This window comes from Camponotus floridanus, unplaced genomic scaffold (genome assembly GCF_003227725.1).
Source record: "Camponotus floridanus strain SB8 unplaced genomic scaffold, Cflo_v7.5 scaffold86, whole genome shotgun sequence".
Classification (NCBI taxonomy): Eukaryota; Metazoa; Arthropoda; class Insecta; order Hymenoptera; family Formicidae; genus Camponotus; species Camponotus floridanus.
In genome coordinates, this window is record NW_020229856.1 from 389,135 (window position 1) to 407,956 (window position 18,822).

Here is an 18,822-nt window from a genome sequence, read left to right on the forward strand (position 1 = left end):
ATCATACATGATTTAGCAAATATGAACAATAAACATTGCACATTCTATTTAAAGTATCACAATCTTGATAGATTAAAGATAATAATAATTTGCTTTTAATTAATAATTATTATATTTATTCGCGTGATATCTTGATCGTATTTTTTACGTGCAAAAGATATAGATGCAAGCTTCAAGAATGGTTCAAGAGATGTGAGCCTAAGCCTATTGTTTCTAATTTAAAATCCACAAAATATATTCTCGAAATAAAAACAAATTATTAAAAATTGATTTGATTGATACATGATTTGCGCTTTCCCTATACGTATGGGTGAACGAACGATCGGGATGTCTGACTACGTCGGGGAAGAGCGAGACAAGAGGCTCAAACGAGGCAAAAGGTGTATCAAACAAGCAAGTAGAGGAAAGGTGTGTGCCTCCTGCGAGCTTACCAGCTCAACGAGCGGACAGTTACCTTTCTGTTCTACGATCGCGAGGATCTACTTCCATTCTACGGGCCTCGTTAATCACTACCTCTGGGTGAGTTTTACGCGCAAACATAAATTTCGTGAAAGAGACATTAATTTTGCGTGAGTTATCGATCCTTCGTGGTGTTTATAAGAGAAAAAAAATTGTTGAAACTTGTGACTTTTGTACGGAAGTGTCTTTTGATTTTATTTAAATATTGTGGTAAGTTATATAGTGTAAATAACTAAAATTTATATATACATTAAAATCTTATAAATACAATATTTTCATATATGTATAATTTCTTTCGCTTGTTGAGTGTTAATCTATCGCGCAATAAACATGATATTATAAAAAAGTTTGATTTCATCTTTTTCGTGAAAAAATAAATAGTCAAAAGTTTTATTTGTGAATAAAAATTTGATGCGAATAATAATAATATAATAAAAATTTTCATTTATAAATTTTTTTTAAGTCAATAAATTTTTCTTCTCTCTCTCTTTCTTTAATGATTCTTTGATGTCTAATTGAAATGTTAAAATTATTGTTTCTATTATTCTATTATTTATTCTTCTATTATTTATTCGTTTCTATTATTTATTCTTTTTTAAACAATTATTTGTTGATATAGTTAGAAGAATATTAGCCAAATGTAGTAATATTATAACAATATCACAATATCGCTACACGTTACGCATCGTTTGTTTTACAAAGAGGAAATTGATATACATTTGATGTCATATAAATCCGGCAGGAGATTGGCATGATTCATGCAAAAGGGTATAGTCATTTCAATGTCGCCGGAATATTCAGGACACTGCATTTTAATTTTTGCTTTGATAGCTTTCACTGTTGGTCGCAATTTGTTTGATCATGATAGTGTTACAAAGTAACTACAATCTGCACTCTACACAAGATACGTCAAAAGCTCTTATGACAAAGTGAAAAGTTGCATTAATGACTCTGTTGATGAGAATGATGCTTCTAACATAAGCAGTAGAAGACAGTTGACACAAAGGGATAAATTTCCCTTCGCATCTTTTAAAAAGAAAAGATTATTACAGTGAATTGTACACAACTTTCAATAATATATCAATAATTCAATTTAAAATCTACATTTTTTAATAATAATAATAATAATAATAATAATAATAATAATAATAATAAGTATTATTTTGGAAATGTTAATTAATGACTAATCCAAATAATAATAATAAGTTTTCGAGTAATCGGATTATAACACATTTTCGAATAATTAGATATTGCTAATAAATTTGTAAAATTATATCTGAAAACCATTAGTATTAATTAAATATAATTAAGTTATTAAATAATAATTATTTTATTACGTGTATTATTGATACATTTTCATATAAGATAAACTTTTCATTATATTAATTTGAGAAACATTTACATAAAGATCTTGATATACTCTACTTAATGCCACTTTAATTTCGTATCATTTTCAGTTCCTCACGTTTTATATATGAGCATGAGATCTTATTCATTACTTTAAAGATGCGAGTGAATTTTCTATGTCGGATGTCGGAGATCTTTCGATGCCGGAAGTCAATCTTGTCGTTAATTACGTTTTGCTTCATTCCCGCGTTTCGGTTCCGTTATTACTGCCGTTTGACGTATATGGATTTATTAGTCGTACCGGTTTTACTTATAACCGAGGTAAAACATAAAATTTATCTCTTATTTTATTCGATGATATTAACAACTAAAAGCTTTCGCTTTTCGATGATTAATTTTTACATAATTTTATATATATTCTTTAAATCGATTTTTATAATTACAAATAAATAATTATATAAATAACTATTAAAAATAATTATAGAAGAATAAATCATAACTTTCTTCAACAGAAATTGTCTCGAGCAAGTTTCAAATTTGCTTGAAAAAAATGCTACTGAAATTGCTTAGTTCTTATACACCAGAATATTTTACATAATATTAAAAATCTTTTAATAATCTAATATATCTATTTTTTCCATTTATGCTAACATTAAAAAATTAACTGGATCATATGGATATAAATATTTGTAATAATATGAAATATATTTATTATTTTTTACTCTAAATTAAAGATGAATTTTAATTTAATTTCTCGATGCAATTCTCGATAGTTAAAAATCCAGAAGTGTATTTTAATGCAATGGCGATTCGCAATTAGGAAATTATTAACTATTAGATGTGGGTTATATTAATCGTAAAATCCATCCTCGCTCTTTCTTAACGCGATGCAATTTTACATTTTCTGTGCAAACTGTCATTTCCATCGATTTTACGAGCATGAGACAGATGTACGTTACGTAAAAGAGTATGTCAGGAAATGCGGTTTTCGATATCGAAGCGTCTTGAAATATCTTATATAAATGTAAATAACAAAACCTAGTGTTTATAGGCACGTTGATAGACATATTTTATAATTAAAGATAATATACTCTAGAAACATATTTAATGGAAAACAAAGTGATTATAAAGAAAGACAAAAAAAAAATAAAATTATAAATAAATAAATATTGATGATTTTATTAGAATTATTGTGTTATCAAAATCCAATTATAAATTAATTATCAAATTTAAAAATATGTAAATAATTAATCAAAAACATTAATTATCTTGGCAAAGAAAAAATGCAGAAAGTATTTAGTGCAATATCTACTTGTATCTAGGTCTAGTCTCATTGCCGTTTAGCAAGTCCTACATCACGACATCTCAAAGAGGCTCGATATAATGATAAAAATATCGCGTATTCTCTCTCTCGTATGCAAACATTATGAAAAAAAATAGCGATACTATCGTCGCGATCCTTGCATTCTTAAGCGATACATAACGTTCGTTACGCTTGCCTGAATTAAATTTCGCAACGAAATGATGCTGTTGCGTGCGCGCCATATTTTTTCTGTATTATATTGTATTCAGCCAAGTACATAGCCGAGGTGGACTACAGAGGTTCCATCGGAATCCGATTCGACGTAACTTTCCCGGGATTTGTTCCAATATCGAGCAGTTGTAAACCCCCGATTATAATGAACCGAGCGAAGGAATCCGTTGGCTGCGTAATACGCTGATACCGCACGCACGAATTGCAATTTATTCGTGCGAATTTGCCTGCGAATCGATAATGTAGATGTCTCAATAAATGCACGAAGATGTGAACTGTCTCTTTTTAACTTAAAAAGCAATATATGTAAGAAATATTTTAATTTTTATAAAATATGAATAGACCGATCCATTACTTTTAAATGAAATAAAATAGACAAAACATCTTGGATCGCAAAGAATTGATATATGGATTTCAAAACGACTAATGAACTCAATAATAGATCTAAAAGTTTGATCTGTCAACTTGCAGGTAGCTCGAAAGGGACGAGCCTCCTGAAGATGACGTCGATTCTGCTTGCGTACGCTACTTTTATTGCGTTTTCGTGCGTAGCGCAGGCGATTTCGTCGTCCTGGAGGCCGATTCTACCGCCCCATAATGTCGGCGCGAGTATATTGCATCAGGAAGCATCGATTTTCGAAAATACGCAGACGCTCTACGACGTGGACAGTTCTCACCTGCTGCTACCGCATGAGCAAGAGAAATGCTCCCTTTACAAAGTCGCCATGACCCAGCAGTTGTATTTTGAGGTAAGTAGGTAGATTAGCGTAACAATGGATTTTTATATCGTATATTTTTATATAATAATTCTACTGATAGGTCAAAGTTTAAAGGGAAAATAAATTTAAAAAATTTAGCGAATATTGTGAGAATCAGTGACATTTAATTAATATTCCGTTCGAATAAAATATTCGATTATTAATAACTTGCTATTGAAACAATCAAGCAGGTCAATAGAAGAGAACCATTTACATCGTACAATAAAATATGAAACATTTCGAGTCACACAAAATTGTGATATATAAACACGTATGCCCGTTGAGAATAATCATAGAGATTGAAGAACAGTCAATAAAGTCATTTGCAGCATGTTTTCTTAGATGTAGAACAATGTCCTAGTTTCGCGATATCGAAATTATTGTATCGGCATGCGTATATATCGGGAAATGTGGATTGCGATCGCTATTGCCGAATACAAATTGCTTTATAGATAGCGATTAGATATAATGGAATTGGAAATGCGCTGCGCTAATTATGGTATAATTTTGGAATCTGATATATATCACAATTTGTAAGATGTAATTTTCGAATAATTATTTTCGATTAAATAAATACAATACATCTTTATATTATTAAATATAGGGATATATATGGACGAAAATAATGTATAGTAATTCCTAAAATTTTTAATAAATTAAAATTATAGCATTGTATAGAATGTAATACTCTGAAATATTACCAAATGCAAATTTTATCTCTGCATTCGTCGATAAATTTCAAGTTTTCAATTATATAAGAAAATATATATCTTACAACAAAATATAAATTCCTGTTAAATAAATTGCACGAATTTGTAGCAATTTCCGCGATACGATAACTATATTCTTCCGTGTGTGACTAACGCTAACGGAACTCCATTCATATACTACGTGAAGTGCATTTCAAGTTCGGGAGAAAAATAGATAAAGAAAAAGAGAGAGAGAGAGAGTATTGGCATTGCACTGACCAAGTTATTCGCGATGCAAGCGAAATGACAACGAAAGTAGGAGAAAACACTCTCTCGAGATACTAAATCCCTCCGGGCGCAATCTCGAAACGAGTCTTGAATTTTTTACTAAATCACTGTCTGAAACGGCGAAATCGTTACATCTGCTTCTTAATTGATTTACTTAGTTCACTGCCGTCTGTATCTCGTAACGTTTGTTAAAGACACAATACGGGAGCGATTTCGTTTTTAACGTAAACTCACAGTCGAGAAAGCGAACGTTCTATCCAGGTAAATTATTCGCTCGTTTGATACAGCAGCGGTAATATTCCTCGGTAATTTTTTTACAATGGTCGGGAAATAAATCGTAATATTAGAGATATAATTAGCAGAAAAGAATAAAAATAAATTGCTTTTCAACGAAAAATTATTATTTTTATAACTTTGTATATATTTAATAATTTTATAGTTGCAATTAAATCTCTATTAAACTTCAACAATTATATATTATAAATTTAAATTATAAATAATATATACTATAAATTTAATATATTATAAATTTTTTATATACTATAAATTTAAATTATTAAATAATCATTTTCCCACGATTTTTGAAAGAAATAAATTTTAACGTTAAGAATGTTTCTAATAATTAATATTCAGATTGTGATTATACAACATTTGATGAAAGTAGCTTTGCTCAATCAAATCATTACATGGGACGTTTACTTTACACTTTAGCTCTCACGTTGCAGGTAATAAACTTGACTTAAAGAGAAAGGAAGTTAAATTATTATTCCGGTTTAGAACGGCAATTTTAACAACCTTCACCAATATAGTTGTACAGGTTTCCATTTAAAAACAACAAACTTTTTATTAAAATCCAAAGTTTTTGTCTATCTCATTTAATGAAATAATTTAAAATATTTAAAGCAATAATAATATCAAATAATTGTTGAAGCTATCTATTTTACTAATTTATTATAATTTTATATAAACATCTTTATATTTATATTAATAAAACGCTTATAAATATATGCATACATTTCTTATTACATGTGTGTAATAAATTTGAAGAAATATTACAATTTACACAATAGTCTTATGACAAAAAATCTAATTAAAAAATCTGTTTTAATTAAAAGTTCTTTTTTCTTTAAATTCGCTAAGATTCGCTAAGATTCGCTTCTATGATTCGCAAGAATGGCAAATTTAGAACTATATATAGATTAAGCTTTCGTATAATCTATAATTGTAATTTTCACAAAGAGTAATCTACCGATTTGATCAGCATGATAAAATTGAACGCGATGGAAAGCGAGCAAGACTCTCGCGCATTCTCTCTGTTCATCAAAATCTGTGCCAAGTAGTATCATCGAAAGATCATTTAGACATAAGATTGGAAGCGTAAGAGAGCTGACAATGATTACGCAGCTGCGACAATAAGGGAAAAGATGCTGTCGCGAAATTGCCGATCGTAATAAATGAGAGGATTCGCAAACAGAACAATGCAGCAGCTTGTCTGTTGTATGACTTTCTACAATCATTAAGTGCAATTATTTCCTTGCAACGCTCTCATGATGATCGATAATGTCAGCCGAGATATTAAGAAGCTCGGTCGTCGAAACAAATTTGTGGAAAAGCGACTTGCGAATTAATCGCGCGGAGAAAACGGATAGCATATTGAATTTTCTAAAAAAGACAATTGGGGTAAATACATAGAAGTGGAACGAAATGATTTTAGTACGGCGGAAGTGTTTCTCCAGGAAGTGTACTCCATCGCGCGTGTCTATAATCATAAGATTACTACCTCGAGGCAGATTGTTTCGGCTAATTCTTTTTTCTGAACAAATTTTAGCATGAGACCTGTTAAATTAACAATGAAAATAAATATGTAAATAAATTAATATACAGATATAAAGGATTCAATTTAAAACGAATCAATTTTTCAATCTTCAAAATTTTTTCGAAAACAAAAAAGAAAGAGTGCGGAAAATTTTTTTCTCATTTTATTTTTATACGCGAAATCACTTTCTTTTCAATTATATCATGATTTTGGATGTATTCTACTATTGCTAGTTAATTGAAACAGAATTTCACAGTTAGTTTTATTCCATTGTATTATAATTATTTTCTCTAACAAATAAACCTACGGAAGTGTCACTCACCGATTTTAACTGAATCATAGTTCTACAAATGTGCAAAGTTTCATTAAAATCGGTGAGTGACACTTCCGTAAGTTTACTTGTTAGATAATAATAATTTTAGATATGAAGAGAAAGAGAGATATTTTACGCACACACATATGCGTGTAAATGATGGTGCGGTATTACAACTTGGTGTGCCGATAAGTCACATAAATTGCTGATACAAATCACTTTAATGCAAACAAGAAAATTGAGCGAGCGCGTCTCCCTGGATATACGCGATTGAATATTTCATCCTGCTCGTCAAATTTACGAGGTTCCCTTGTAAGGGTCGGTTGAAACATTACCTGTCAGGTCCTTGCCCGACGAGTGTAATGCGCGTTGACGCGTGTTTCTATAGTACTTAGCACAGCGAACGGCGAGTTTATACGAGTTGACGACCGTAAAAGGAATTGAACGTGCAATCTCGACCGCAGTCGTTGCCATCGTGATTTTGTGGCCCGTTTTTGGCGAAATATGCTCTCCATACAGAGCCCCTGTCAGAGAAATTACGCACGCAAGAAATCATACCTCTCTGGCGTCAATAATGCACGACGTAATCGATTAACCGTGAATTCACGCAATCACTATGGAAAAAGTGCACGATCATGGGTGTCTCTCTAGGTGTCGAGTCACGTTTATGTCTTTAACGGGATCTAGATTTTTCCGTTTTAAAAATCTCTCGCGAATATCAGTGACACATTCAAAGAAAAGCTAAAAAATTTGCATCTAATATTTTTTTAAGCCATATAGTGAAAGAAGGAAATGTAACTTGAGAAAAATAATTCTTTGAAAGTAAGATAATATCTCGTATAAAACGCAATTTCATTTTCGTCGTGAAATTTAAAAAAATATGATGGTATTTCGGGCACTATTGCTTAAAAAAATAACATAAATCAAAAATTTTGCAAAATTTTTCAGTGACGGAAAAAATCAATAATAAAAATATAAATAAGCACAAAAAAGAAAGAGAAATAATATTTCGGATCAAAATATGATATTTTTATAACAGTATAGCATAGTTCCCAATTTTTTTATTTAATATAATATTTCAATTTTTATTATTCTAAGAAAAGTAAACTATATTTTTATATTTTATATCTTCCATATTTATATCTTCCATATTTTTTATCTTCCATAATTATTTTCCATAATTCGCTTGTTATATTAATATTTCATATTGAGAGACATTAATATTTCGAATAGCAATACAATAAGCACGATAAACACAATAAACACAATCTGTCTGTTAGTATACATATCATGATTCCACAGGAGACAATATCATTCTCTAAAGCATCAAATGTATGCACTGTTCATTACTATATTTGGTGCATGTTCTAAAATCAGAATAATGTTAATACATAAGTTCAATTAAATGGATATATATCATGTATATGTCAATAGTCGATAATTTAATACAATAATTGTTGCAATTTCCTGTCACAAATTTAAAAAAATATATATATTTATAAAATTACGTTCTCTCTCTTGTGGCAATAAAAACATTTTTCTATATATTTTCGTATTATTTCCTCACTTCTCCATTCGATTTGGCAATATTATTTGACAGATCATTTATTAGATTAGAAGATGTAAATTCGTGTGTCTATCAAATTCTAATTATCCATATTAAACAACAGTTGTTGCCTCGCATTCTGCGATTACTTGATTGCATCCGTTCGATCGCGTCTGAGGCAACGTTTACTCGCACAGATCAGCTTTACTTTAACATGCATTTCACGGAGAGATCATATCAGATCATATCGCATCGGGATCGATGTCGATGATTAATAACGTAAGACCCAATGTGATACGCGGAAGTGCGTATCCGGTGATTAAATCGCACGGAGCGCATTAATCTTCGCTGTGTATACCGGCAGAATTGACAATTTTAATCGCGATAGGCACGAAATTAATGTCATCCGAGCATTCGCCGACATGATCTAACGATCTACCTCTCATTCTGTTACAGTACATCCATTACAAGACAGATTTACCCAACATGAAGGAATTCACCCTTTGCATGTGGACGAAATTTCACAATCACTCCAACGACCATCCTTTGTTCTCTTACGCAGGTGAGTGAGCGCCGAAATTAATTTCTTTCTCCTTTCACCATGTATCTTATTGTGAAATGTATCGGATGTGAAAGCGAAAGTCTGCCGCATTTATCGTCCAAAGTTTTATGATATCGTCTAACAGCGTTAAAAATACGATTACAAATTGATCGTATCTTTATCGGTGATACAAGAGGATAAAAATAATAAAAGATTGCAATTTGATTACATCTAAATTTAATATTTTAGTTTCTATTAAAATCAGATTTACTTAAACAAACAAACAAATATTTTTTGGCATGCATAGAAATTTCTGGCATAGCTTTTTTTCAATGTAAAAGGCCTTGAAAACACACCTTGAACTACGTAAGGAAGATAATAACCAGTTTCTAACGTAATCGTTTAAATACGTAATATCTCATTTATCTATAATTAGAGAGTGATAAACATAAAGCAGGAAGATAAACAATTTCTTTTTACACTGGCAACTCGTTACCGCTGTAAAAGCATCGTATAAACCTGCGGTCTTAAATTGCAGTGCGAACTGCACGTTTGATTAACGAATTTCACGCCGCGGGTTAATTTGCCGTTGACCTAGTTTCTCAGTAATTGATATATTGTTTACTAACATAGCGGAAATTGCGGATAAGCAAACGTGCAAATAAACGGTTAGGTGAATTCAATTGTCAGCATTTGCAAAAATGAATATACGACGTGATGTGACCCATGATATTTATATATCACATACGCACCCGAAAAGACAAGCACGTTGCAATTTGTTTTTAAATGGACTGACTATGTTAAAATATTAAATATCAAAATTACTGCAAATAATATTTTCTGTTCGTAGAGGTTGTATAATTAAAATTTATACGTTAGAAAGTTTGATATAAAGTAGTTCATATATGTACATGTATAAATATTCATAATATCAATTTTATTTTGAATAATTATTAAATTTTATTATTAAATTAACTAATTATTAAATTTTATTTTTACAATATTTAAATTTAATTATACTTGCAGTTTTATATATTCATTGTAATCCATTAGAGCGACGTACAATAATGTTTTTAATTCGATAACGTAATTTTTTTATATATGATGAGTGCGAAATAGAATTTCATTAAAATGTTCTTATTAAATTCGTACACTCTATGATTAACGATATAGCAAACATCGTTGCAACAATATGATTGTATACTAGGGAGACACGGTATAACAATCTTATTCAGTTTCATTGCATAATCGATTCCCACACAACATTCCTCCTTCTTGCAGATTAGTAATTTAGTTTCATAAGTAACAGTCATGCATCTTTCACACTGACATCCCTCATATCGCGTTAAGAATCGATTTACGCCCGCATTATTATTCACGCAGGAACAATGATGTCATCCGGCAATGTTTTCAATATGCAGTTTAGAAAGGTTCCACGCGGTTTGCAGTTTTTGTACCGTTATAGAAAGTTGCGCACACACATACAGACAAACGGATTGTTCTTTTCTTTCTTTTTTCCGTAGACGCGGGCGAACGTGACAATAGGCGGATATGCGCGGTGTCATAAATACACCAACAATAAGTCTCTCCCTTCGCTTGTGTCTAAAAAAAAACGTCTCTCGACTTCCAGAATCAATAGGTATACTACAAGTGTATTTTATACAAATACATATATAAAAATATATAAAAGTCTTCTTTTTCAATATATCTCATAAAAACTTTATAAGTAATTTTTTTTATTACCAATCTTTTATAGAAAAGAAAGTGTAATAATAATTAAATTTATTTGCAATAAAAATCTTGCATAACTAAGAAATCGATTTGTATTACAATTTGATAAAATAGAATATGGATGAATTTTATAAAATATCCAATTAAAAATTACGGACGCGACTCTTTAAATTTGTATAATATAACAACAATTTGTATAATATAATATAACAACATAATTCTGGAAGCGTTGATTATAAAAAATTTATAAAAAAGTTGTAATAAAAAATAATTGTGCGTAATAAATTGTTACTCGTCAAGAGAGAGAGTATCGGAAAAATGATTAATATTGGAATTAAATAAAAATGACTTTAAAACAGTGAATAAGGAAAACAATCTAATATTAACTTTTAATTTGTTCAACAATGTACAAAATATACGAGTGCAAACAATAATTCTAGTATCTCTTCATTCGACTGCTTCAGCGCGAAAGCATCCGAAAATACGAAATGTAAACTCTGCATCTGAGAAACTGTCAGAATTTGCATCGCAAATTTTATTAATAATTTCAGTTATCATGTAATGAAGATGTTACATCTATTCTGCTTATATACACGAGAATTCTCCGTCTCTTTTCTCTTTCTCTTTTGCATACGAGTTAATTTTCACCCTCGGCTCTTTCCAGTTGGTGATCAACCACGAGGAATACTGTCGTGGGTCGCAAACACACCGAGAAGTTCGTACTACATGCTCAACGTCAACGGTCACAACTTGTACAGATTGAATTATCCGTTGAGACTTAACAAGTGGTACCACTCCTGCCAGAGCTGGAACGGTCGTACCGGGGAATGGCAGATCTGGGTCAACGACGAGCGCGTAGGTCGCGGGTTCAACAACAGGGTAAGCACGACTTTATATTGCCTTTGACCCTACACTCTGCATGTTCTTAGATAAATAGACGTATAAAGAATTCCGGAATTGGCGAAAAGTGAACAATTTAATTTTTCAAATTTTGACATTTAACTATCTTAATAAAAAGATATCATCAATTGATCAATTTGATGAAATCACGATATAGTATGTAAAAAATGCGTCGATTTCTTACATTGCATTTCCTGTACAATAAGTCTTGACGCATTGTCCTTGATATTAAAAAAAATAGTAACGAATGTTTCTCAAGTTTGAGTGTTTGAATCAAGTTTTATTATCGTGCCGTTAATCGCTCCCTCGTGTTTTGTCATTTTTCCGAAGCTAAAATCATTCTTCTATTTGTGACTCTCTAGGGATGTTAACATTTATTTGACCTTAATTAAAATACGTATAAAATGTCATTTTATCAATTTTTTGCATGAATGAGTAAATATAAGAAAAATATAAGAAAAATAAATGATTTTAAAATAATCATAAAATTTTCGAGAAGCAGGATAATTAATTATTAGCACTTATTATAAAGAGCAATGCAAACTTGATGAATTATAGCGCGATTGTTATAATCATTAAAAAAATAATAAACATTTTACTTAATAAACACGCTCCACAAAAAAGCTTAATAATAAATAATATTAATAAAATAAATTCATTTATTCTGTAATATTATGTTTCTAAATATTAAATCTCTCGTTATATTATTATTATTCATCACTTTATTATTATTTTCTTCTAAAATATTACAAATGCATATAATAAATATAATTATTATCAGCTTTTAAAAAAGGTGTATATCAGAACGCGCAATATATTTATAATCATTATAGTGCGTTAATTATAGCATACAGTGAACTCACATAATGCGAATGTCAACGGCGCTCAAATTTCAAACTTTATTACGCATGAAATGAATATATTAATGTGGAAATAATTAACGGTTGCAAAATACATTTTTAAATATCCGCTACAAACGGTTATTATTCTTGAACGGAAAGTGCGTCCGACCGTACACGTGGCTCTACTACTACGATGCAAAAAATTTACTAGCTATTAATTTCGAATTAATTAATTAATCTTCTAGCTATAAATGAATTTTCCGATTTTATCTATTTTTTTGAATTTTTATGTGATGCAAATAAATTTTAAAAAATTAGAAAAATAATTCAATTTTAAAATAAACTTAAAATGATGAGTAATGAAAATATGTTATAAATGCGTCAAAACACATTGATTCGCTGAAATAAAAAATCTATTATAAAAAATCTATTATATTGTGGTATTCAGTATTATTTCTGCTAAAGTATTTATATTACAGAAATTTTTTCCCGCGCTGAAATTTCGAGGTAAACTTTATCTTCCGAAATAACTAATGGATAAATTCGTATTTTATATAATACGTGACGTGCAAGTAAAAAAATAATTTTACATAAAATTATATAAAACTCACGCAAGAAAATCCCGCGGGATATCGGGATACATGACATATTTTTTTAGACGCACACAAATAAATTACAGAAAATATTTTCATAAAAAATATGCGCTATTTCTCTCACAAGTTATGTGCAATAATTCAAAAATTTGAAATTCTATATAAGTAAAAATATCTGTAGTTGTAATTAAATTCTTGCAAAACAACAAAGGAACGCTACGTTTATCGTGCAATTTCATATATCGCGATATAATTGATTATCATTCCGCAAATGTCTGGCGTGAAATGCGTAGGTACTAGAGAAGTAGAAGAAAAACATTTATGGCATGAGAAGGCATGCTTGTTTCGTATAAGAGTACCTCATAGTTGCGTAAGGATCCCACATTACAATTCTCTCAATTATCGTTTATGTTAAACGCGTCAGGAATTTCTTAAACGGGCGTGCTTCCGGCATTTTCTGTATACGAGTCACGTTCGCGAATGTGTCGCATTTAACTGTGCCTTTCCCACGCGAAAGTCGAGTGCACTGTCATCGCGGTTTTGTACTTAATGTGTGTTTTTTGCTTGGACGACACTTGCATAGTTGCTCATCCAACTGTACAATATAATACATTTATAGAGATGCAACGTGTCGTGAAAAATATATTTATATTTGAGATGCTTTTTTTGTAGAGAGAAATTCCATTCATTTATTATCTATTAATTTATCTAGAAATTTAGTCGAATATATTTTATAAACACGTATATATCGCGATAAGTAATTACGATATCTTTTATGACATGTATTATAATAATTAAGAAAAATAACAAATATAATTATACATTGAAGAAGATAGTAATCTTAATATCAATATAATATTAGACAAATAAAGTTATACCAATTACCAAGCATAATTACGACTGTCGGCAATTTTAAATACGCGATTTGCAATCAAGAAGATAATTCCCCGTCCGTTCAGCTCCGTAGGAGCTGTCAAGACGGTGGCCTCTTGTATTCAGATTGCGTCCAACACAAACGAAATGGCGAAAGAATGGACGAAATAGAATAAACGGGAAATGGAAAAGTATACAATTCCATATATCGCGATATTCTCGTCCGAGGATACCAAGGTTACTTTCAAATAAAAAAAAGCACAGAAAGCAATTTAAATTTTCATATAGAGCGGCGTGCGTGACTGCGGACGTGCAATCTATCCGCGCATAGAGAACGTAAAATCCGAGGCTTTTATATATTCTATTTACGTCAGTATAGTTTATATCGCTAATATCGTATTCGCGTTTTTTCTCGAGCAATCGATTAAATCAGTGTTAGGTCAAACTGTATTTTCAGATTAATTGCACGTGTCGCTTGTTAGTCCAATAAGCAAAAAGGCGATTATCGGAAAATACTCTTTACTATCTTCGTCTTTTTGTTTCATCCGTTATGCGAAAAAAATTGCATTGCCGTGCTTATTCCAGCTGGTTGGGCATGTTATCAAAGGCGGCGGAATTGCCATTTCCGGACAAGAGCAACGACAACTGGGCGGTGGTTTTTTAGAGGGTGAAGGCGCGCCACCGGGTAAGAATATTTTTACATTAGATCGTTAATTTTAAAACACAAATGTTACCGTTTCTTAACGAGCCAATTATCAATATATGTCATGTTTAAATAGGTTTTTTTATGCGTGTATTTCTAAGCGTGTTGTATTTTTTTTTAATTTTCGAATTTGACTGTGTTTATTAAAATTTATTATTATTATTATTTGAATATATTTAAATATATTATTGAGTTTCCTTTATATGTATTTGACATTCTTCTAATTAGTGAAATAAGTGTTTTCGATATATTTTTACATACGTAAATATAATTTCATTTAATATATATATAATTAAAAATATATATATATATATATATATATATATATATATATATATTTTACGAAAAATTTCATTTATGCCATTAAAGATAAACTTTGAAATGTATATAATTTATTTGCAATTGAAGTATGTAAGACGAAAACTCATTGTTTCAAGAAATATTATAGCATGCCGTAAGATGATAATGAAAAATATTGTTTCCCAGGTTCCGGCGGTTACTTGGGAGAACTGACAATGGTACAGCTCTATAATGTAGCTCTGACCGCGGGAAAAGCGCACAAGGATCACAAGCACCATCACGCCCATCATTACGAACATGATACGAGTAATAACACTCCGAGAACTACCACGCAAGCACCTGTAACCGGACCACCTTTGCCACCGCATCCCTTCCTCACCGGAGGACAAATCAATACACAAGTACAATTACGTTCTCTCACTTTGTTACATCCGAGGGGGCGCGTGTGCCGTATCATTAAGCTAATTACTTTGCTCCGTTTAATTAGCGTCACCGTAAACAACACGGAGGCGTCTGAAAGGCGCGTCTATGAAACGTGTGAAAAATTAGGATGTTTCGTAGGACGTCTTTGAAACGTTTCTTGGAGCTTTAATAATTTCTCTCTGCTCAGACGCTTTGCGACGCTTTTTAAACGTCACACGTGTTATTTGAACCGCCTTTCAATTTCCCCCTACGTGTCGCTACGCTCGATTAAGCATGAATATTTCATGCGTGCGAACAAACGTTCCAGGTAAAGATCAATCCAGGAGCGTCGATTCAGATCGTACAAAACGGCCTAACCATTCGTCATCCAGCATTACCACCGGCACCGGAATCGCCCCCGCAGCCGCTTCCGCCCTTGAATCTCGATGTTTTCTCGACAGCCTTCCCTCCCTCACCGACACAATTCATTAATCCGTCACAGTCACCGATCTTTGCAGACGGACCCTATCGTAATCTCTTCAAGAGAGAGAGGAACGACTCGAAGAAGAGAAACATTAAGGACGAAACGGTAATATCGAGTTTGACCGAACCGAAGAAATCGATTGCAAAAAGGGATACCGATAAAACTTGGGAAGCTGATAGTTCCGGTGCCAAGGTAAGCACAATTAAGTCGAAATTAATTTTTCACGTACCAATTTAAGACAGAAACCGTTTTAATAAGACATTCTCTCCAATTTCTAACATTGTATTTATTACGTTTCATTTATATATATTTTGTGTTTTCAAAAAGTAATCTTATTTCACGGTATATTCTTTATTTTAACTGGAAGGTATTAGTAGTTTAAATTTTGTCTGTATTCGTTCGTAAAAATACCCAACAACAAGAATTTTCTTCAGCAAGCATTAAATTGTAAATTTCTTTAGTTTCCGACCTACTTGACGTAGGAAATTAAAAGATTACAGTGAATTAGAGTGGAAATAATTTAACATCATTCAAGTGAATGCATTCGACTTACTTGCACGAAAATCATGAGATTTTTTTATTATACCGTCTCGAAAGAAATCTGCTGCATTTAATAACTTTTATATTTTTATAAAATAAACTTTCATAATTCGAAAATTTGTATTATGTTAATAAAAATCATTTATTTAATAAGTTTATATTTTTTATGTTATTTATACGTTTTATTCTATCTTCTCGTTTTCTATAAAAGAATCCAATTAACATTTCTCCAAAGAAATCTTCACTTCTATAAAAGAATCCGATTAACATTTCTTCAAAGAAATCGCTTTAAGAGAGATAGAAATTCGAATTCTATTGTCGATGTACAAAAATATATATATATATGCATGCTTCAAATTCTCCTATTTACTCAATCGATAGTACCTAACATTTCGTTCTTCGGACTTTCAGGTATCCTTCGTGCCAAAGTTAGAAGTCGCGGATGATAAGAAACTAAGAAAACGCGAAATCGAGAAGAAGAAGAAGCGAGGATTGTTGCAGCTGAGCGACGGATCAATCTTCGACGACGGATACTCTATTCCTCAGGGTCTGGACAACGACTACTTCACGGGATTAACAAGTTTCGGGCTGCAATTGACAAAGGATACGGACGAAGAGGACGAACGCGAACCCGCTGAAGGCGAGGTCAGACAAGTGATGGACATTTGCGACGGCTGCGCCGAGGAACCATTCGCGAAAGCGTTGGTCATAGGTTGGAGAACGGTGCCCAAGAAGCTTTATTCCGGAGCGTTTTACATGCCAGCCGTACCTGCGTGTAAAGTCTTCTAAACCTCTTCATCGATGATAAGTGCGCAAAATGACATTTTAGAACGTTTCGCGTGAATTCTCAGGGGAGCGTCCGCGAAAGACTGCGCTGATAACGATAGCGCTTTGTTAAACGGTCGATGAAGGACGACGAAACATTCCCAGGTATCCCACGCCATGTTTAGATTGCCGAGTATCTTTAGTCGTTACGGGCAAAGATATTTGTCCCCCGAGTCTTCTGATTTTTTCATTGTTCATTAATTTTTTATTTTCACGTATATATATCATTCTTTGATAATGTATCGTTATTTTTTTCTATATTATATTATGTTCATTGGCATTTGCAAACATTTCAAAATGCCGAGAACATTGCCATGAAAAAACTTGTGCGTGACAATATATCTTGCCAATATTTATTTGCAATTTCTATCATTCTATTTCAATTAACTATATATGTTTAAAACTAACAGTATAAAGATTTCACAAGTATTATGATGAATTTTGGATCAATTGTAAAAGTATTGTACAATCTTTATTAAATATAAGGAGAAATATGTTAATAAATAATTTATAATAACTATATTACACTGAAAAAGTTAAGAATTTTTTGCATTATTTAAATATATGCAATAATGTAATATAAAGTAAAATAATTTCAAATTTTTAAGACTAATTAAAAAATGACTAAAATTTTTGCTAATACTATTACATGTGACCAAAAACTTCTCTAATGAAATAAGATAATTCATGTAAAAATATATATATATAAAAATATATATAGAATTTAATTTAAAAAAATTATATTATGAATGTATACATATTCGGCGTAAATAGAATAAATATTAGCTTATGAGTTTGGAAAAGAGATCATGAATAATAAAAATTGTTTTTAACATAATACTCATTGCGGTTTAAAGTGCGTGTTGATCGATTGACCTCGGATGACAAAGGAGAATTTAATTGCATGACGGAAACCGTCTTGATCGATCGGCGACGTCTTGGTTTAAGCTCAAGACTTATAGCCTTATGGATGTTTTGCACGTGTGTGTGTCGAATAAAATTTTATGAATCGTTGTATTATGTTCCATTTGATTCATCTTTATGAGTCAATTTTTTAACATAAGACGATATATTTCTTAACATTTGGAAATTTTTGTTTGATCGTATCTCGCATACTGTACGATATTAATATAGTTATTATTGTTATTCTGAGATTTCGTCTCTATTTTATAATTTTATTACATATATATTTTATATTTATATTAATTTTGAATATTCAAAAATTTTTTAAGACATTTGCCGAATGCTCAGGGATTCACACGATGAAAAAATAAGTATTTTTCAAATGCAATATTACGTAATAGCACACTCTGTCAAGTAAAAACGTCTTACCATTTC

The 18,822-nt window shown here is 31.2% G+C and overlaps 2 protein-coding genes across 16 annotated transcripts in view; one reads left to right on the forward strand and one right to left on the reverse strand.

Moving 5' to 3' along the window:
• The window catches only part of LOC105252903, a 179,950-nt gene that overhangs the window by 57,482 nt on the left and 103,646 nt on the right, over positions 1-18,822 (reverse strand). The window lies entirely within an intron of this gene.
• LOC105252901 lies at positions 423-17,937 on the forward strand. Of its 2 annotated transcripts, none has more exons than XM_011260553.3 (8): positions 423-519; positions 3,812-4,089; positions 9,207-9,312; positions 11,687-11,901; positions 14,816-14,915; positions 15,420-15,634; positions 15,964-16,311; positions 17,071-17,936. In XM_011260553.3, the coding sequence occupies exons 2-8, from the start codon at positions 3,841-3,843 to the stop codon at positions 17,446-17,448; spliced, it is 1,611 nt and encodes a 536-aa protein (XP_011258855.2). In that variant the 5' UTR covers positions 423-519; positions 3,812-3,840; the 3' UTR covers positions 17,449-17,936. The 2 variants fall into 2 exon arrangements, with proteins under 2 accessions (XP_011258855.2, XP_025270445.1); XM_025414660.1 differs by having other exon boundaries at positions 461-669; positions 17,071-17,937.

Bases quoted from the DNA above. Each gene is read 5' to 3' on its own strand.
- LOC105252901 (XM_011260553.3), top strand. From the start codon at position 3,841: ATGACGTCGATTCTGCTTGCGTACGCTACTTTTATTGCGTTTTCGTGC. The intron at 15,635-15,963 runs GTACAATTACGT...CAAACGTTCCAG, and splicing joins GAGGACAAATCAATACACAA to GTAAAGATCAATCCAGGAGC. The intron at 16,312-17,070 runs GTAAGCACAATT...TCGGACTTTCAG, and splicing joins CTGATAGTTCCGGTGCCAAG to GTATCCTTCGTGCCAAAGTT.